Genomic DNA, 22,715 nt, shown 5'->3' with positions numbered 1-22,715 from the left:
CCTGGTATTACAGGAAACAAGTTCTGAGAATATAATAGATACTATGCAAGCACAATGGAGGAATTATTTGTACAATAGCATAATTTCTAATATGTGAAGACCTGTAGAGAGATAAAAGACCAGTCTTCTAAGCAACTTTTCCATTGCTAGTAAAGTTTTGCTACTATCTAAAGGAAATGTGAGAAGAGGGGCACATCAGAGATACTCTCAACATCTAGTATAAATCAACACACAACGAATTTCCACCCTTTCATTGTGATATGCTGAACTTATTAACCATGGAAAAACAATAAAATGGATAGTATAACCATATACCTTAACTTGATGTTTTTCTGAATGTATTTTTAGTCCTTTTAAAAAGCCAAAATCCTATTATTCTCAATGTTATACATCCATTAGAGTTCTGTAACACAATGGCTTACTATTCAAAATGGAACAAGCTTTAAGACTAACACATACCCACTAAAACTTGAAAAGTTTATGTAGTAAAAAATCTGTTACGATAACTTATTTCCCCAAGAGTTTATATTATTCCTCAATATCAATTTAAGGAACTATATTGAAATCTTTAAATGAATGCCTCAATTATTTTTTCATAAGCCAATCACTTTCACTGACACAGTCTAATCCTTGGTTGGTGCATAAACAAAATATGTTTCTGTTACAAACCTGGGCTCTTTTTTCTCTAAGTTCTTGCTGTTGTAGTCTCCTTTTTTCCCGTTTTTCTTGCAATTTCTCTACTTCTTTCACACAATTAGATTTTCTACGTGCTGGAAGAAACAGATGAGCTGTAGAAGCCTAGTTTTCTTTTTAGAGTACCATACTTATACACAAAAATTTTATGTATGAAATTTTACCACACACACCAAAATAAGGTACACAGTGACAAAACATGCCTATGACAAATGTGAACTTTACTTATGAGCTGCTTTAACAAAGCTAGGAACAGGACAATATACAAATAAGAGTCATGAAAAATGACTCTAACATATTGATACATGTCATCTCTTGGTTTAGAATCAAAGATCTTTGAATTGGAAAGGATCAAAAAGCATAAGCATTTCTTTTATAACATCTGTCAAAATTATCTGGCCATAATTTTAAATTCAAAGCAACTGAAACATTGTTATATTTTTATATTTATAAATTGTTTCCTCCAAAATATACATTTAAAAACCCAATTAACAGACTAAACTAACAACAAAAAAATTTTTCCACAATGGTAAAAATAAAATCTGCAATTAAGTTTGTAATTTGGGGACTTATAAAGTTGACCAAGAGAAAATACATGTATGCCTAAAATGACTGAATCCTTGATACATGATTTACATACAAGGGGGTCCAAATTCCTTTTTTGCAGCTTGAACTGGAGATATATCTGAAACACTACCATTCTGTTGTGCAGAGGAAGACTGTTCAGGAAGTTGACTAGGCCGCGCGCGTGCAGAACCAACCACTGAAAGTGAAACAAAATTTCAAAATATATGTAATAATCAATTCTGTTCAATAAATAAAACTCAATCTGAATAATTTATAAAAAACCAAGCCAAGCTTGATTTTAAATAGTAATTTTTAAAAAGTAAGTGTGCAAAATACAGATTTTATACGCATTCTCATTTTGAAAAACTTACACAATTCAGAAATACAGCAAGTAAAAACATAAAAGTCCTGCAACCCTCCTTTTGTTCTAAATCCCACTCTTTGCTTGTCAAATATGCAAATCCTCAACAGAGAATTTCCCACTGTGGATGTTACAAAAGTGGAAAAAGCAGTATTAAGTTAAATATAAATATCACACTTTACAAAGAAATATAAATTTTCACAAGACTCAAAGAATAGTGCTGAAAGTGCAGGACTTTCCCTCTACCTCCAATCTTTCCTCTAATACCTACACCTGTCCTGCCTCAGCATCCATACATACAGAGGAAACATCACTATGAGAAAGGACCATTCTGTACTGCTGAATAGTAGAAAAGAAATTAACTGTGCTTTATATCACCTAGCTGAAAACATATGAGAGATCTGAAATTAACTGCAGTTGATACCTGTTCGACTTGTCTTCAAAGTTACCCATGACATTTTTTGAAAGTTTGTTAGCCAGAAAATAATGTAAAAATATCACAATGACTAAACTTACCCTTGTGAATCAATTAACTACTACCCCATTCCTTTCTTTCTCATAATACTCTCCTCAAATCTGAAAAATTATTGGGTAAATAAGATGCCTCAAAATGGCATATATCACGGAGTTTCACATTCATCACATACCTTTATAAATCATTTTTTTTATATCACTGACATTATTGTGTTGGGAAATCAAGACGATATCAACCTTAAAATTAGCCATGTAACGTTTAAATGAATAACAACATCAAGGGTAATATTTACTTTTGATTTACCTTGTCAGGGCAATAGGCAAAATTAATAGGTAAATTTTTACCTCTATTATCTCTTGGAGGAGGATCATTCTTAATAGAAGCCACAGTCCGTCGATTCTATAGAAAAGAAAATGTTCATTTTACTTTCTCTCTTTACTCCTCATATATATGTCTATCATAATCAGCTTCCTTTATTTATTTATTTTTTGCTGTTTTTTTTTATTGTGGTTTCAATGGAGAAATACATCATCCACTCACAAAATAGCTCTTGAAAAATACAAGTACAGATACTATAACACAAAGCAAACTCTAGTCATGAGACACTACGTACATCATGCGAAACCAACAGTCTGATCTCCAGGTTATGAAAACTAGAATTAAAAAGTCACTACACAGAAAAGGTCCAAGTTCCCAGCTTGGCAAAACTTGGGTGCGGTTACATGAAATGTTTAATAAACTGAATTCTTTTTCCCCAATGTGTGAACCAAATGACAAGACTAAGTCTGTACCTGGCAATTTCAATCTAACTCTGAAGCTACACAGAACACACAGACACCTTGTAGACTTCACCTGTTAGTCTGACCATCTTTTCTTCTTAGGTGGTAGGAGGAAAGGCAAGGTGACTGTGCAGAGCAAAGATATGGGACGTAGAAGTACTGTATACTAGACATTACAAAGTATGGTGAAAAGAAAGCCTCAATTAATGCATAGTCTAAGGGGGAAAAGACTACACTCCAACTTTGGAAAGTTAATTTAGAAGGATAGGGGAAGAGTTTAAGTAATTACAGTTTAACATGAAAAATGTACGTGTGATAGAATGGAACACAATAGAGGATTCATAAAACATGCTCATCAGAAAAATCTGTTGGGTTTGCTTTGTCCAGATTAAGAAAGAATAACTAAGCTTATCAACATCTGGCATCCCTCATATTCTGTAAAGATGAATGCACTGCTGCTTACTTATGTGGAATTATTTATTGACAGGATAAAACAAAATGAAAAAAGGAGTAGAGAGCTGACTAGATGTCAAGTGCTTGCTAGAAATGATTTTTAAACGTTTCTACATGTAAAATTTACTGACAAATTTTAGTCAACCATTTAAAAATCAAAATTTGTTTAAAATTCTTGGAGAAAATGCCTTTTTGCCCACATGTTTAAAATTGAAAATCAACTTTACTATAGACAGGAGTTTTGTGGAGCGTACAAAATTCCTCATATTTAGAGATCAAATGGCCATCCAAGATAGGTATCATGTTTCACAGGCATTATTTTTAGTCACCCTAAAATTTCAGCCATGGGACCAAAAGTTAGCGTTCTGTGCCATGTGGCCACAGGGTCACTGCTTTCACATCATGGCTTAAGAAAATACTGGCATTTCGTTTTTTATGAAAGAAGTCCTACCTTATGCATACAAGCAAAAAGGGGAAAAGAAAAAGAACGGGGAGGGAGCAAAACCTTTGTTTCAAAGACAAGATACTGAAGGCAAAAGAATGTGGAGCTTTAACAAGCTCAAAGAAAAATATTCGCTGGCTGATCGCTGATTTGGATGCACTCTAAACAATTCTATAAACAAAACCAATATAGCATTTCTTAATCATGACCCCATCAAAACGAAGTATCTCCTAATTATTCTTTCAATGTCAAATATATACCCTAGAGTTGACATTTCATTTTTAAAGGTTACAGCTACTTCATAGGGACTGAACTAGATGTACTCTTATCCTTTCTCTGAAGTACAACAGTACACCACTGCACAATGGCATCCAATTTGAAAACTAATGGTAAAGGAAATTCTTCAGGAAAAAATGAAAATCTATCAAGCTTAAAATCTAAAATTAGTTCTACCTTCTAATAAAAAAAAATACATAAAAGTGCATCATCAGAATAAGGAATTCTTATGCCAGCTTGTATTGCAAATTTTCCAAACAATGCAGCAAACATAAACCCAGTCCACATGTCAATTATGAATACAAACACAGCTTGAGGTTTTTTTTTTTAAAGGCAGTAATTTTTTGAAATAGTTAATGCAACTGTTGCTAACACAATTATCACAGTACTCCTGGCTTCACATACTAACCTGGACTTCCGATCAAGTGCTGATTAGTCCAGTAAGGGAGGTCACAAAAAAAACCTAAATCCATTTTCAGTCATGTCTAGTCTTGTACCCTCCATTCTCCTTTCTTAGCATTTGAAGACAACAGGTTGAGTTGGCAGATATTGTTTATGGGCCCCTGAGGTTGTTTTTACCGATTCAGTCTCAGTTTTATTGAATTCCTGATAACAGAAATAGGATTTGCAGGGAGAGCAGGCCTATCAGAAAGGTCTGTACTGGATGTTTTCTGAGAGGCCAACAGAGAAGCCGCTGTCCAAATGGTTTCCTTTTTTTTTTTTTTAATAAATTTATTTTTTATTTTTGGCTGCGTTGGGTCTTTGTTGTTGTGCACAGGCTTTCTCTAGTTGCAGCGAGTGGGGGCTACTCTTCATTGCAGTGCATGGGCTTCTCATTGCGGTGGCTTCTCTTGTTGCGGAGCATGGGCTCTAGGTGCACAGGCTTTAGTAGTTGCGGCTCGTGGGCTCTACAGCGCAGGCTCAGTAGTTGTGGCGCACGGGCTTAGTTGCTCTGCGCATGTGGGATCTTCCCAGACCAGGGCTCGAATCGGTGTCCCCTGCATTGGCAGGCAGATTCTTAAGCACTGCGCCACCAGGGAAGCCCAATCTGAATGGTTTCTGATTTGAGTTGTACTTGTCTCTGTATCAAGTTCCTCCTTTGTTTCTGTTTTATCATGCCCACTCAAAGCAAGACAGCATCTTCACTTGTCTCATCCTCTTCTGTTTTGGTTTTCTTGGGACTCTCTTCTTTATGAGCTGAGAATGTCCTTTTGACTCCTACTATAGGATTAGGTGTCTTTGTTGCTGCATTTTCTGAAGGTCTTGGTGGTGGGTTTATCAGACGTGTTGAAGAAACAACTCTGGAGACCGTAGGCTTTGGTGGTGAAGAAATGGCTGGCTGTGTGGCAGTCTGAGGAATGCTTTCACTTGATGTACCCCCTGAGCTTTCACGGGAATTTACCTGTGGCACAGAAACTTCAGTAGCCTGTATGTTGGTCATAGATGCTGCTGTTACAACTGGAGCAGGACTGTTTCTGCCCTGAGAACTGCCAGAACTGTTCAATGTACTGGTCTTCATAGCACTGGTAGGTGAAGACACAGACATGCTGTTATCACTGTCCACAGACAAGTCGAGCCTGCTGTCATTCAGAGGTGTCAACCGGACACCTTTTGTTGAACACTTTTTCTTTTTCTGAAGCACATGATTAGGAAGTAGTTGATGGAGTTGCTTTCTTCTTACATGCATTGCAGCAATTTTCATGTCCACCTCAAACATCTTGCTGTTTATTGCTTGCCTATAAAGACTGAATATCGTAGGTGAGACCAACACTGAGATTTTCAGAGTTTTCTGTTTTTTTACAACACTAACCCAATCACCCACATTGTGCGAACTTCTTCCTTGTCAGGATTTTCTTTGGGTGCTGGAAGTGACTGGGGATTCACATGAGCCAGTGTAATAAATTCATTCTTCTCCAAACTTCCAACAAGGATTCAGATTTTTTTTTTTTTTTTTTTGCGGTACGCGGGCCTCTCACTGCTGTGGCCTCTCCCATTGCAGAGCACAGGCTCCGGACGCGCAGGCTCAGCGACCATGGCTCACGGGCCTAGCAGCTCCGTGGCATGTGGGATCTTCCTGGACCGGGGCACGAACCCATGTCCCCTGCATCGGCAGGTGGACTCTCAACCACTGGGCCACCAGGGAAACCCAGGATTTGGATTTTTGATTCCACCAAGCCCACCCATTTTAGGCGTTGTTTTTCAGTTGGTGCACTTGCTAAAGTACAATATAATGCTTGTTCTTTTGAAAGAAGTTGGAGCTTCAAAAAGTTTAGACCACTCTGCCTTACTCAGCAATATTTAATCTGTGATAGCAAGACCTTGTTTAAATTCCTCAACCATGACCATCTGTGTTGAAACGCATACATTGTACGTGGAGTTCTGTTGTGGGTATGGTGGTGTAATTATAGGCAGAAGATGGTACCTATCACTGGGATTTACCCTTGGGTCCCATACAGGCAAATTAAGACTGCATTCTTCAGGCTGTTTCAATAGGACTGGATTTGGCCATTCCCATTTAGAAAATATCAAGAAAAGTTTATGTACAAGAGTTGATGCTATTGCATTTGGATAAAGCTGGCAAGTTCCTGCTACTAGCATAGCCCAGGAAACACCACTGAGGAAACCTAATATATTGAAATAGGTGTTGTGGCATTTGGCCCACAGTTTGATAGCTCTCAGGGTTAACCTGAAGTTGTCAGTGTTTGGTACTAGATGCAAAATTTCATCGGTTACCCTGCAACCGTTAAGACTTCCTATGCATCTTATATCTAAATTTTTAAGCAGACTGTCATCTCTTAAGTCCAAGTCTTCTGGAATAGTCTGCAGTGATAATCTTGCAAACAAAATATCAATCTCCATCCCATCAAAACACAGTTTGATAACTGGTACAAGTGCCTCTTCAACAGCTCTTAAATCTTGTACTTCTTCCTGTAATTTCAACTTATAGAATGAGGTGAAAAAGTCACTTCGATCAACATGTCTTGGTGCAACACACAATGCAACAATATCGGCACCTTCTGTATGTACTCCTAATCTATAAGATCCAAATGCAAAAAATTTTCCACCAACCTTTTCAACTACAGATCGTGGAAGAGTCTTGCTTTCACTGATTTCTCATATCCACTCTTTTACCAGGTTATTTAATTTTCCCAAAATTAAAGTCCTCTTCCTCTTCAAAAAGAAAGCTCCTCTTCCTCTTCAAAAACGCTAGAGGGCTTCAGAGTCTCAAACAGTTTCTGTGTAAGTAGGGAGTCAATCTCCTTGGGGGCTGCTAAGCTGATGGGAGAGGTAATGCCACAGTGCTTCTGTGGCGGCTGTGTTTGCGGTGATCCCTGCGTTGTAACTGGAACTGGCATGTCTCCTGAGGTGGCAACGCCCAGTCACTCCCCACCCCACCCCCCTGAAACCACTGCCATCCTGGGCAAGATCCACTGAGGCGGGGCTGGGGGGTGGGGGGATGTTTAAGCACTTCTCCTCCTTCCCCTTCATCCTAACATGGCCTCAGCTTCCTTTAATTAAACATAAGTGGGTAGACATACAATAATATAAAACTAAATGAAAAAAAGGGAAAAAATTAATGACGAAAAACTAAAATTATCTTCTGATAAACTATCACTAATGTCATCAATATTCAAGTTTTTTTTATATGAGTATCCTGTCACTGCCCCAAAATATTCAGGAATGAAAACGAGCCAGGCACTGTTCTAAGGACCTTATATGTATTAATCCATTTAATCTTCACAACAACCCTGTGACATCATTATTATTGCTATTCTGGTTTCACAGATGAGGAAAGTGAAGCAAAGAAGGATTAAGTAATTTCATTAAAGTGTGTGTTTTTTAATCATCATGCTATCCTGCCAAAATCATGTAATACACTTCATCTCCGGATGTCAGGGGTAAATAACAAAATACTAGTTTTAGACAACTTACAGCCCATTGTTAAACTGAAACATCAAAATACTATGAAATGCACACTGTCGGTTTTTACTAAAAGGTTTCATTAGACTTTCAAAGACTTCAACATTGCATAGATAGGGCAGCAAGTTTTTGGTCCGATTATTTATTTACCAAGACTTTATTTTACTCACCTAAAAAAAAGATATCAAATAATGCAGTGGGTCTCAGTGCTAACTGCACGTTCAAATCAGATGGGTACTGCTAAAAGGATATTGATGCTAGGGCCACCCTTTTTTTTTTTTAAACTATCTATCTATCTATTTTATGGCTGCATTGGGCCTTCATTGCTGTGCACAGGTGGGCTTTCTCTAGCTGCAGAGAGTGGGGGCTACTCTTCGCTGCAGGGCTTCTCATTGTGGTGGCTTCTCTTGTACAGCATAGGCTCTAGCAACGTGGGCTTCAGTAGTTGTGGCACATGGGCTCAGTAGTTGTGGTGCATGGGCTTAGCTGCTCCGCAGCATGTGGGATCTTCCCGGACCAGGGCTCGAACCCGTGTCCCCTGCATTGGCAGGTGGATTCTTAACCACTGAGCCACCAGGGAAATCCCAGGGCCACCCTTTAGATAAAATAAAACTGAATCTCTGCGAGTGGGTCTAGGAATCAATATATTCTAAAAAATTTCCAGGTGATTCTAATGCACACCAAAAGTTGCTAATTATATTCCAAGAAGGATAAACTATGATGATCATTCAAGGTTGTGAAGCCAAGTATGAAAAACAGTCCACTAACAAGGGGTAACTAACTAATGACCTGTAAGCAGTGACTCTCAATATGTTGAATTTATATAAATTGAAAATCTGTCTTATGGTCATATGCATGGTTTAAAAAGCACAATGTTTTGTTGATATTGTTGAGTTTATATCATATTATATGTGGATGCTTATGTATGTCTTCCCTGCAAGATAGTGAGTTCCTATAGGGCTAAAGTCATGTCATATTAATCTTTGTAGAAGATAAAATCAACAATGTAGTAAGAACTTTTGATTAATTTATTTTATTTATTTTTGGCTGCATTGAGTCTTTGTTGCTGCACCCGGGCTTTCTCTAGTTGCAGCAAGTGGGGGTTACCCTTCGTTGTAGTGTGTGGGCTTCTCATTGCGGTGGCTTCTCTTGTTTCAGAGCACAAGCTCTAGGTGCGCGGGCTTCAGTAGTGGCATGTGGATTCAGTAGTTGCGGCTCTCGGGCTCTAGAGCGCAAACTCAGGAGTTGTGGTGCAAGGGCTTAGTTGCCCCGCAGCATGTGGGATCTTCGCAGACCAGGGCTCGAATCCATGTCCCCTGCATTGGCAGGCGAATTCTTAACCACTGTGCCACCAGGGAAGTCCATGAAGTAAGAATTTTGAACACAAAGAATTGCACATTTAACAACTGCGAGGGACTATCTGATTTAAAGAGTTGTATTCTGATACAAAGTTTTAACACAGAGACATTTCAATAGAGAGGAAGAGGAATTATCTTTTAAAATAATAAAAATCACATGCCTTTTATTTTTGTGAAGATAAAACTGTTAGGGGGCATAGCATGGTTTTAAAATTTATAGATAAATTATTCTTCACAGATAATACAGAAATAGTTACACTACAATCTGTCATTTCCCATTTTTTTAATAAATGTAAATAGCAGAATTACTATTTCAAAAGACTATTAAAATGGGAATTTATTATGAATAAGAAACTCATTTTTTTTTTATCAAAGTCATATGTATTCACTCAACAAATATTATTAGCAAGCAAATGGTTTCAACCCATGTCTCCTAAGAAACAATTAGTCTTAGGAAAAATCCTAATCAGGCATGGAATTTCTAGGATCTTACCTAATGATCGTCATAATTGTGAATTAGATAACTGTTCGATCCTTGAAAGTATGTGTGTATATACACGCATGTAGATGGCAGAAAGAATTAAGGTTTTTCTAAAAAAGCAAACAAATACTTAAACATACTCTTCACAGTCCCATTTCAAACCAAAATACACACACACCCTGCTCTGAATTTGCATCACTAACCTTTACAATTTTGTTTACTTTGGCTGAGGATGCTGGAGGTGGGGGTGTCTCTGGACTGGGCTCAATTTCTTCATCTGGTACAAGGTCAGGGTTAAGTGAAAAGATGCTCTCCAGGTCAATCTGTTTGATAAAATGCATATATTTTGAGAGTGAATTTGGACAATTAACCTCTCATTTTCAAATAAATTTATACACAGAGAATAAATGTCCAATCACATAAGATATGCAGGAGGAATCTACCTTTTTTTTTTTTTTTTTTTTCTTTTTTTTTTGCGGTACGCAGGCCTCTCACTGTTGTGGCCTCTCCCATTGCGGAGCACAGGCTCCAGACACGCAGGCCCAGCGGCCATGGCTCGCAGGCCCAGCCGCTTCGCGGCATGTGGGATCTTCCCGGACCGGGGCACGAACCCGTGTCCCCTGCATTGGCAGGCGGACTCTCAACCACTGTGCCACCATGGAAGCCCCGAATCTACCTTTTTATCAGTGAAATTTTTTAATCACTTGAAAGTTTTTCAAGAATGATAAAGGATACATGCACTATATTAAACTATACAGTTTTCTGTTTTGTTTCATATTCAGAATCTTGATTATAAGACTAGAAATAAAATTCAACCCAGTGATCATACCTCTTTGCCTTTTGTATCTCCATTTTCTATCCATTCAACAGTTACACTTTCATTATCTTCATTTAAAGATGTTACCATTGCTTGATGTATTCGGCCTAAGTGAGAATAAAATATACACTTTTAAAATGCCACAAATTATGGTATTCCTAAATACTGTCAAAAACAATTTTATAATTTACAAACTTACAAAACTATGATACTACTTTCCTTACAAGGGATTTCCACAGATTCTCAGGATTAGGGAATGAATTTTATCTATGGGACCATAAATCAATTTGCCAATTGTCAAGACCAGGAACTCACTATGAGCCAACAGTGATTCTGAAGAACACAGAACAAAAATTAACGAAGCAATTTTTTAATACTATGTAGATACAAATACTTTTAAATTTCACTATCATATACTGTACAATTGATCAAATTGTTTTAAAATTATTAAGAAAAGGAATCTGAATCCAAAAAGTTTGGGAAATACTAATTAAAAATGTTCTCTAAATCCATTCCACTCCTTACTTTCTTTGACGACTACAGTATTTACCATCTATACAGAGAAGATGTTATATATTATGTATTAAACTTGTTTTCCCTCTCCTAATAGACTGTGGATCTTACCTGTTAATAACTATAGATTTAAATATTTTACATTTTTACATAATATTCCATTATGTTTATCACAACTTATTTAATACCTATTGATGGTCAGTTAGGTTTGTGCAACTTTTTTTACTATCATAAACATTGCAAAAAATACTATTGCACATGCTGTCATGCACTTGTCATCGCACAGATCAACAGATATATATATATATATATACACACACACACACACACACAGGAGTATGAGTACTGCGTGTGTATGTGTATTTTTTCACTTATTTCATCTGTTTTCATCTTACCCACCCATTTGATTATTAGTCAAGTAAGAATGGGAATTATTTGTTATATATCTGCATCTTCAATATTATGTAATAAAATGCTGAACATATGGAATTTTCATATGTATTTCCTAAATTAAATCTTTGAGGCATCTATAATTTATCTTAGAATAATTTACAGCTCTAAAATCTTTTTAAAATCCAGATATATAGTATATAAAACAATGTTATTGTAATAACAAGGCATACGGTATCTTTAAAGAAAATATGAATACTAATAAGTTTATAAGTATTACTATGTATGAAGTTACTGTCAATCAATATTTTTTCTATATGGGCTCATATAAAAATTTGAAGAAGAAATAAATATAATCTTGTTAAAAATTCAAACTTTGAAGATTTAAGTACATACTCTCAGCTTTAATACTGGTACTTTTTTATGTTTTTTGTTTGTTTTGTTATAAATTTTATTTATTTAGTTAGTTAGTTTTGGCTGAGTTGGATCTTCGTGGCTGCATGTGGGCTTTCTCTAGTTGCAGTGAGCGGGGGCTACTCTTCATTGCGGTGCACGGGCTTCTCACTGCAGTGGCTTCTCTTGCACGGGCTCTAGGCATGCGAGCTTCAGTAGTTGTGGTGCATGGGCTCAGTAGTTGTGGCTCGTGGGCTCTAGAGTGCAGGCTCAGTAGGTGTGGTGCACGGGCTTAGTTGCTCTGCAGCATGTGGGATCTTCCCAGACCAGGGATCGAACCCATGTCCCCTGCATTGGCAGGCAGATTCTTAACCACAGTGCCACCAGGGAAGCCCTGGTGCTTTTTTAAAAGCTAAAATATGTACTGGCAACCTTTCCATGACAGATCAACATTAATTTTAACAATTTCATAGCATTCTATAAAAGGAATGCATCATAATTTATTCCTTTACTAGAAGTAATTTAAATTGTTTCCAATTGTTTGCCATTACAAGATGCTACACTGAGTATATGTACATAGGTGTGACTGTTTTCATAAATAAAATTTCTAGAAGCATACTGGGTTAAGGAGATTGAAATTTTGATAGATATTTGAAAATTGCTCTCCATTTATATTCCCATCAACAATGGGACCTATTCCTCCATACCCTATCAACACTGAGCATCATCAGTTTAAAATACTTTTACCAACATGATAGACTAGATCTTTCTTTAAGCTACTACTTTGTGAGCACATATATGTCAGAGACTGGCTCATTTAATCTACATTGGTTCATTCAACATAACAAACATACCTATGAAGTGGCTACCTCCGTTTTTAAAATGAAGAAACTGAAGCTCATGGTTATACAGCTAATAACTAACACGGATTTGAACCTCAGTCAGATGCAAAAGCACTTGCTAGTATTACTATGCTTCTCTTCTCTCCTAAATCAAGCTGATGGGGAAGAAGACTGTGTGGCTTAAATTCCAAATACCCCTGTAAAAATTCATAAACTGTAGCATAGACTCTCAACCCTCACTGTGCACCAGAAACTCCTAGGGAGATTTTTTACAAAATAAAATGATGATGCCCGAGTTTTACCCCCAGATACTGTCATTTCTTACCAGTTCCACGGAAATCACCTTGCTGTAAGCCACCAAGGCCTTGATCTTGGATTATTGCAATTCTCTCCCATCTACTCTCTCTCTTCTACCAGATTTGCCCTACTGCCTATTCTCCATAGAACAGCCTAAACATTCCTGGTAAAAACTAAGTCAGATTATTCCTTTGCTCAAAACTTTCCAGTGGCTCCCCATCTCACACAGAGTAAAAGCCAAAGTCCTTCCAAAGGCCTTTTAATGTCATATAACAAAGACCTACATGATCTGACCCCTCATTACCTCTGTGACCTCGTTCATCCCTGACTATGGTAATTCTCCAGTTTTACTGACTGATCCCTATCTCACACAGTATTCTCCCTCCCTCCAAAACAGTTCTAAGTGGGTCAAGGACTAAAATGTGAAAGACAAATGTAAAAGCAACTGAGTAACTCGCGGTGCCATTTACTCAGATTAAGTGTACCTTAGAGGAGAAGCAAGTGTCGGGGGTGGGGAAACGATGAGCTGGAAAAGACTGAGAGGATTCAAGGAAGAGGATTAAAAAAAGGGAAATCAGATAATGCTCACTGAAATTTGATTTGGACAGAAATCAGGTAAATAACCAGTACAAATAGTATATGTCAGTTGGGTCCTCTGGGAAGCAGATGTTGAGACAGCTATGAGGACAAGAGGTTTATTGTGAAAGATAAAAGGAGAAGGAAACAGGACTGGTCATGGAAAACTTTCAGACCATGATGCCTATCTGAAACCTCTGAAAGAAAGGGGACATAAAGCAGGATTGAGTAAAGAAAGCCTCAGACCTTGATGCGGATCTGACAGTCTTGGCCAACCCATCAGGGAGCTCCAGAGCAAAGACTGACCATTAGAGGAGTGCCACACTGGGCCTAGTACTCACACCATGCTCAGTCACTAGCTGGAGGTTTCCCAGGAAACACAAGGCCTCAGCTCAAAAACTATGGAGCCTTGAAGATATTAACAGCTGAGGCTGTCAGCTAAATGTACTCCCTGAAGCTGAATAAGTTTTTTTCAAAGGGGGATCCAAGCAGTGTATCTATGATTGCCACAGGATGTGAACAAGAGAAAGATTGAGTTTAACTGGTAATGGAAGCAGAGAGTAGACCCCAGAGAGCCATGAGCTGCCCTGCTATCCAGCATTACAATCTAAGAGGAGCTACCATCTCCATAACACGAGTAGTGAGGCTGAGACCCAACAGCCACTCCCCCCCCACTGCACCGCCCTTGGCAGCGTCACAACAGTAACACCCACTAGTGGGGACAAGAAGATTATTGCTACAAAGGTTTTGGGAAAAGTGAAGTGGTTTAATATAACACATTGACACGATTTCATCAATAGGAAACGACTCCAAAGAAGATGCATTTGAACAATGGACTACCATAAAGAATAACTTCCAGTAGGAAATGGAGAGGCTGTGGTTGAGGTTGTTGAAGAGTACAGATAGAGGTCTCCATGCAATTCCCAACAGAACTACCACAATAATGAGAATAGAGAAAAGCACATGCATGTTTCAAAAGGCAAGACCAACAACACCATTCTTATTGTTAAGCATCTAACACAATATTCCAACATTCCTAAGGAGGGAGAAGTGACTTAGTGTACTGATACTAAGTGTGTGAGGAGAGGCAGACCAGTGGGACAATGTCTGTATTAGGATCACAGATTACGATTTCACAGGGACTTTAATCTCAAAGGACAGCCTTAGAGAGATCAGTAAGGAAAAGGATAAAGAAAATCACGGAGATAACACCCAGTATCAGCAGTCTTCTCAACAATGGTACCTCCACAACTTCCATTACTAATGCAAACACCCAGAAAGCCTTAAGCCACAAGTCAGGAGAGTCAAAAGCAGCTGATCCCCCAGTTAAGATGAAGCTCTAGACATCTAGTAGGGCAGGACTGAGAAAATGTTGGCTTATCTCTACCATAGTCCAGTTTACTCAACCAACAAGAAATGAGTGTGTTGTTTATGGTTTCCTTTGTTGTGCAAAAGCTTTTAAGTTTCATTAGGTCCCATTTGTTTATTTTTGTTTTTATTTCCATTTCTCTAGGAGGTGGGTCAAAAAGGATCTTGCTGTGATTTATGTCATAGAGAGTTCTCCCTATGTTTTCCTCCAAGAGTTTGATAGTATCTGGCCTTACATTTAGGTCTCTAATCCATTTTGAGTTTATTTTTGTGTATGGTGTTAGGGAGTGTTCTAATTTCATTCTTTTACATGTAGCTGTCCAGTTTTCCCAGCACCACTTATTGAAGAGGCTGTCTTTTCTCCACTGTATATTCTTGCCTCCTTTACCAAAGATAAGGTGACCATATGTGCATGGGTTTATCTCTGGGCTTTCTAACCTGTTCCATTGGTCTATATTTCTGTTTTTGTGCCAGTACCATACTGTCTTGATTACTGTAGCTTTGTAGTATAGTCTGAAGTCAGGGAGCCTGATTCCTCCAGCTCCATTTTTCGTTCTCAAGATTGCTTTGGCTATTCGGGGTCTTTTGTGTTTCCATACAAATTGTGAAATTGAGGTGGATGGACCTAGAGTCTGTCATACAGAGTGAAGTAAGTCAGAAAGAGAAAAACAAATACCATATGCTAACACACATATATATAGAATCTAAAAAAAAAAAAAGGTCATTAAGTACCTAGGGGTAAGACGGGAATAAAGACACAGACCTACTAGAGCATGGACTTGAGGATATGGGGAGGGGGAAGGGTAAGCTGTGACAAAGTGAGTGAGTGGCATGGACATATATACACTACCAAACGTAAAATAGATAGCTAGTGGGAAGCAGCTGCATAGCACAGGGAGATCAGCTAGGTGGTTTGTGACCACCTAGAGGGGTGGTATAGGGAGGGTGGGAGAGAGGGAGACGCAAAAGGGAAGAGATATGGGAACATATGTATATGTATAACTGATTCACTTTGTTATAAAGCAGAAACTAACACACCACTGTAAAGCAATTATACTCCAATAAAGATGTTAAAAAAAGAAATGAGTGTGAAATTCCAGCAATAAGAAATGAATAAAAAGACTGGATCTGAATGAACAAATGAAGTGTTAAGTGTTTGCTTTTTGCCAGGGGATCAGGTAACTAGAAATATCTGGAGTACCTATGCAGCATGGGAGGCTTTATTATTTTTACCAAATGATGTCTCTGAAAAAAAATTTCTAAGACTGAATTTTCCCAATATGCTTTTAAAGGTTTCTGTTTGTTTGTTTTATATATGGCTCTGTTGAGATACTCAAATATCTCATTTTTAATTGTAGTAAAAATTTACAATTTCATTTTTTCAAAAGTCAAATGGTAATCACCTGTTAACAAAGGTGTTAATAAAATAAAAAAAGGGACAGATATGAGATTTTTCAAAGGAAAAAAATCATTATGATTTAGTGATAAATAACATATAGGTATTATAGGAAAATTCTGAGCCTGGATGACTGGGAAAATGATGCTACTAGTGGTGGAACAATGATATACTTTCTCCTGAGTCTATGCTGTTAATTACAATCATGCACTGGTGTTATTAAGACAACTACAGATACAGAATTACAAGCTCAGAGTTAGAAATATTTCTAATCAGTGTTAGAAATACCTTTCCCTAGAACCTGTGACAATCTTTCCATGTGGCCCTCCAAATACTATCCTATTTCTCTGATTTGAGAAAATTCTTATACTCCATCCTAATTTGTTGTCCTTTGACTCTGATTCCCCATCGACTTTATTGTAAGTTATATCATACACACATCTACACTTTAAAAAACAACAGAGCAAACACCTGTGTACCCACCATGAGCCAGGTTAAGAAATAATACCTTTGAAACCCCGTATGTCCCCCTCCCTAAGTGAACCTCCCACTCCCTCTCCTTTTCCCCTCCACCAGAAGTAACCAATACCCTGATAGTTGAGATAATCATACTGTGGCTTTTCTCTATAGTTTTTTCATTTATAAATGTAACACACACAAAAATTTAAAGTTTGCCTATTTTTAAACTGTACATAAATAGACACTACTTGTAAGACCTTTCTTTCGGACAACACTATTTTTCCGAGATTCACTTAAGTTGCTGTTCACTCATTTATGTTTACTCATTTATGTTCACTCATTTTCACTACATACGAATATGCCAAAATTTATCTATTCTACTACTGTTGATGGACATTTGTTTTTATGTTTTTGCTGTTAGGAAAATGGTGCTGTAGGCATTCCTATACATGTGTACTGATACAAATACACAAGTATTTCTGGAATATACAATGAGAAGAAATACAGAGTAGGAACATCTATAACTTTTCTAGTTAGCGTTATGATGTCTCCTATAGTAACTGTAACTGCAAAGATTTGCAATACAACTAGCAATTACTTCACATTCACAATAATACTTAGTATCTGTCAGATTTAATATATCATATTGTGGTTCTAATTTCTCTGACTAAATGAGGTTATGCCTATTTTGAGTTCCTTTGGCCATTTGGGCCTTTCATGTGTTTTTTAATTTTTTTACTACTTCTCTACAAAAATTCTCTATGTATTCTTGCTAATAATCTTCTGTTATATGTTGTACCAAATACTTTCTCCAAAGTTGTGGCTTATCTTTTCAGTTTCTTTATGGTGTCTTTTGATGACTTTGATGGTTTTTGTTTGTTTGTTTTTTTAAGACGTTGGGGGTAGGAGTTTAGTAATTTATTTATTTATTTTTGCTGTGTTGGGTCTTCGTTTCTGTGCGAGGGCTTTCTCTAGTTGTGGCAAGCGGGGGCCACTCTTCATCACGGTGCACGGGCCTCTCACTATCGCGGCCTCTCTTGTTGCAGAGCACAGGCTCCAGACGCGCAGGCTCAGTAGTTGTGGCTCACGGGCCTAGCTGCTCCGCGGCATGTGGGATCCTCCCAGACCAGGGCTCAAACCGGTGTCCCCTGCATTAGCAGGCAGATTCTCAACCACTGCGCCACCAGGGAAGAACCGAGTTTTTAATTTTAATGTAGTCAAATACATATATATATTTCTCAATTATGGCTTTTTATGTCATAAAATTCTTCCTGAGACTCAGGTCATTAAGACAGTTTCTTATATTTTCTTCTAAAGTTTTACAGGACTTACTGAATAGCACATGGAACTGTTCTCAATACCCTGTGTAATGACCTGTATGAGAAAAGAATCTGAAAAACAGTGGCTATATGTATAAGCATAAATGATACACTTTGCTATACAGCAGAAACTAATGCAACATTGTAAATCAACTATAGTCTAATACAAAGTTTTTTTTTAATAAAGTTTTACAAAGCCTTTTATATTCAGGACTGTAACCCACTGTCATTTTGATCTTTGTGTATGGTAACACAATTTCCATTTTTTCTCCATGGAAAACAAATTTTTCCAGCACCACTTCCTGAAAAGCCCTTCCTTCTGCTTATCTGCCTCGCCTTATTGTTCTTTAAGATTTTCTTTGATCTTCTTAGTCTTTTGCAGATCTGTATAAATTTTAGAATCAGCTTGTCAAGTTCCAAAAATAAAATAACAATAAAAAAACCCTACCTGTTAGGATTCTAATTAGAATTGCATTGAATATTTTGTTTTAGATTTTTACATCATTATCAAGAGTAATACTAGCCAGCAGTTTTTCTTTCTCATACCAACCTTATTCTGGAATAGTTGGTATAAAATAAGAATTATTTGAAACTTGAGTGTTTGGCAGACACTGGCTAAAACCATCTTGGCTTAGGGTTTTATTTGTGAGATGATTCAATTTCCTTAATATAGGATTATTGTAGTTTTCTATTCTTTACTGTTTTGATAATTATATTTTTCTAGAAGATTTATATTAAGTTTTCACATTTGGGGCATAAAGTTTTTCATAATTATGTTGAATGCCTGTGGCATCTGTAATGATAATCACTTCTTATTCCTAATTTTTCAACTTTTTTTCCTTGATAAAATCTCACCTGAGATTTGTCAATTTTGTCTTTTCCAAGAACAACAAGGGTTTGTTGAGCCCCTTTACTATATGTTATTAAATACTTAATTACTGCATTTAGTCCTTCTTATTTCTTTCAACTTACTATGGGCACATTTTGCTAGTTCTTAAATTCTTAAGGTGAATGCTTTAGCTCATTCATCTTTATCTTTTTCCTTATAAGCAATTAAAGCTACACATTTCTCTCCAAGAACAGCTTTAGTAGCATCTTAAACATTTTCATAGGTAGTATTTTTGTTATTGTGCAGTTCAAATTCTTTTCTAATTTTCTTTATTATTCTTTGACTCTCGGTATCCTGTTACTGGTTTCTAAAGGTGAGATACATCACCAATCAGAACAGATAAAGCCACAGATAATTGGTATGACTTACCCAGTGCACAGTGGCTGAGTATCACCCCTGTATTTCTACCTTAATGACACTGGACTGCCTCCTTTGGAGGAAAATTTCCTATAAACTTACCTCTGGGAAGCAAATCAGCAGGAATTTTTGGTCAGCATCTTTAAAGAGGAGCCACAAGTCTTTGTCTTCAAACAGTGAACCTGACTCTGGTTCTTTTTGTTTTTTAGTCCCCCATCATCCTTCAGGAGTCAAATTTTTCAGGAGTCATCTTTCAGGAGTCAAACCTTGCCTGCTCAGCTTCACTCATCCCTCAGTATTTCTGATCCATTTCTGCTCCATGGTGATATCTTGTTCTTGAGCTCACTATTCCTTTTTAAAGGTTTTCTCTTATATGTCTGGGGCAGATGGATGCCAATACATGAACTTTATTATACTATTTTGACCAGAAGTGCCAATTCATCTTTAAGTCCTATTTCATGTTCACAGAAAATGAAAGTGAGATTTGAAAACTGTTAAGTTCACACTATAATATAAAATCAACACTATTATATAAATTAATGATAACTGTTAGTTTCAAAACTCTATTTTTTAAAACTTAAATCTAGAGACAGATTTAAAAGTTTTCAGCTTTACTTCAACCTACTTGTAAAGATAAATTAGTGTAGAAAATGTCATCTGTTGAGAGTGAAATAAAAAAACAGTTGCAAAGAGTTTTGAGAAATACAGAGAAATCCTGCAGAACATCCTCCCAATCATTTTCCCAGTAGAACACCTCTTGGTTTTTAATACACAAACTTCATAAAAATTATTTCTCAATGTAAGATATTTTGGCCAATATTTAAATAGGAAAAGATTTATATTTGTCCATGCCAAAACTCAATTCGCATTTTAAAGAAGAGTGTGCAAAGAAAAGTTCTGAGTTACATTCCAAATGTAACTGATAGATGGTCAGAATCACAATTAAAAAAGCATGCCAAGTATCAAAGTGATACAAAACACAGGCATAATACTCAGTGTCAGCCACTTCCTGAGAGCGTGTACTTGTCCTAAATGTATTTCCACAGCCTTTTATATTTATTTCATCCTGTTTTCCCCAGTGTTGAATGAGTCCCAAAATATTTAAGAAAATGTTGAAGGAAAATATTGAGGATGGGTAAAAAGCAATTATAATGGAAGAAAAGATTTTACTGTATATGAAATGGATTTGTTACCCTTATTTTTTGTTTGTTAAACATTACAATATTTTACTTATATGTAGGTGAATTTATAGTGTCTGTTACATTTTTGAAATTGGTTAGGAAGTTTGGGTTGATGACTACTGTTTCAATTTTTTCCTATTTAAAATAAAGGCAAACAGATTCCCAGGCAGCATTTTCCACATAAAACATCTGATTTTTAGGAACAGATTCCTGACTTCAGTGGGAGATGAATGTATTGTTTAAAAACAGGATCCTCTTGGTTTCTACTATTGAGAACTAACAGACTTTTACATATAATTAAATCATATGAGAACCACCGTAACTATAAGAAAAAAATCAAGAGTCTATATTTGACCATTTTTAACCTAAAAAAATACAATTTCATATGGTTAAACGTAAGAGAAATGTAAATTTCACCCCAAATTTAGATGTCAGGATAATTTATAAAAATAATATCTACTAAATCAAATAATGTAAATATATAAAATATTTTGAAATCATAATCTTTATTTCAAAGCCATTTATGTTTAGTTCACTTTAAGAAATATCTTTACATCATTTAAGCCTCAACTTTTCGTTATGGTGAAATCAAAGAGAGAAAGTTCGTATCTCAAATTTTAAAAATCTGTTAGTAAATATTAAGACGAGTGATTTTTTAAAAAGAAAAATCCCCACAAATGATTGAACAGAAGAACAAACACCTGAATTCAAGCCACCTTTGCCCCAGTGAACAAAAATAACAAATATATGCATTCTATATTTCAGGACTTTCTAATCTTTAAAATTAAGACGGCTACTTAAGATTGCTATTGGTGCTATTTAACTTGCCATAAAATCTCATCTATTTATTTAGCTGTCAAAAACACTTTTACATGTTGACAATTGCCTTTGGTCTTTGAAAACAGGATCCTATTATATGTTTCCTAGTTCACAGCTGAATTCACAGCAGCTGTGAGGCTAAGAAATGCCAGCAACCAATTAGGCTGGCATAAACCTTGTCTAGCATATAAAGTATAATTTGGCTGCAAATGCAGAAGGCAAGAGCTAAAATAAAGCAGTCAAGAATACTAATAAAATATCATTACAAGTATTTAAAAGTTGGAATATTTAAAATGCTAACAAATATATGTACATTATTAAAAGGATATAGTGGTAGAAGGTAAGGAAAAATATGAAAAAGTGACAATCAATTCTTTTCAGACCCACGCTGTTTTTACAGAGGTTGCAGCTGTTTGTTACATACCTAGGATTACAAACTCCATGTTTTTTTTCTATTTCTGATTACCCTAGAGTTGAGGTATACATAAGCATACGTGCAACAAGTCTTCTTAAAAAGTAAACATTATTTTTATCAGTCCCTCTTGAGCTGTTTCCATAAAATTTTCTTTTCATATTTCTAAAATAGTAAGATGCAAATAAAGTTTTCAAAACTGAAACATGAAAGAATAACACAATTAAAATGATTAGTGAAAATAAAACTTGAATTGTGATTGTTTATAATGGCAATTTACAAACCCTTAGAAGTTAATATCTATTTTTGTTTAAAGTTTGATAAATTTAAAGACACTGACAAAAATCAATGCTTTATAAATATCATTAGCTAAAAATATTAAAAATTTTTTACACAAACTTTGGATAAACCAGTAGTCACTGGTCATTCACGTGCATATAGTCATGCAAGGAAAACAAATCTAGATTATATGCTAATAAATAGTTCTCTAGTATATCTATTCTTTTTTTTTGCAGTACGTGGGCCTCTCACTGTTGTGGCCTCTCCCGTTGCGGAGCACAGGCTCTGGACATGCAGGCTCAGCGGCCATGGCTCACGGGCCTAGCCGCTCCAGGCATGTGGGATCTTCCTGGACCGTAGTACGAACCCGTGTCCCCTGCATCGGCAGGCGGACTCTTAACCACTGTGCCACCAGGGAAGCCCTAGTATATCTATTCTTGATAAAACATTTAGTAACCTCAGTTTTCAATCAGAATACCACTGCATAATTTGAAAGGCTTTTTTTTTTTTTTTTACTGACTTTTTAAAAAACGGTAATAAAAACTAGTTTTCTCCTCTCTGCAAACAGGGACTAAGAGGAAAAGTATAAACACCCATACTAG

General features: G+C 36.5%; 1 protein-coding gene and 1 pseudogene across 5 annotated transcripts in view; both read right to left on the bottom strand.

The window, feature by feature from the left end:
- The window catches only part of KIF2A (kinesin family member 2A), a 70,443-nt gene that overhangs the window by 25,294 nt on the left and 22,434 nt on the right, over positions 1-22,715 (bottom strand). For 2 of the 5 annotated variants that reach the window (XM_067730774.1, XM_067730777.1), the window contains exons 2-6: positions 10,636-10,730; positions 10,010-10,129; positions 2,441-2,495; positions 1,334-1,456; positions 670-770 (exon numbers count right to left, since the gene is read on the bottom strand). In XM_067730774.1, coding sequence (XP_067586875.1) covers positions 670-770; positions 1,334-1,456; positions 2,441-2,495; positions 10,010-10,129; positions 10,636-10,730 — 494 coding nt within the window. Of the gene's footprint in view, positions 1-669; positions 771-1,333; positions 1,457-2,440; positions 2,496-10,009; positions 10,130-10,635; positions 10,731-19,524; positions 19,874-22,715 lie in introns of all 5 variants that reach the window. The other 3 variants (XM_067730775.1, XM_067730778.1, XM_067730776.1) reach the window with 2 other exon arrangements.
- LOC137221326 (poly(A) polymerase alpha-like) lies at positions 4,147-7,428 on the bottom strand (annotated as a pseudogene).

This window comes from Pseudorca crassidens, chromosome 3, assembly GCF_039906515.1.
Source record: "Pseudorca crassidens isolate mPseCra1 chromosome 3, mPseCra1.hap1, whole genome shotgun sequence".
In the NCBI taxonomy this organism is placed as follows: Eukaryota; Metazoa; Chordata; class Mammalia; order Artiodactyla; family Delphinidae; genus Pseudorca; species Pseudorca crassidens.
This window is presented reverse-complemented; position numbering and strand designations above follow the sequence as displayed.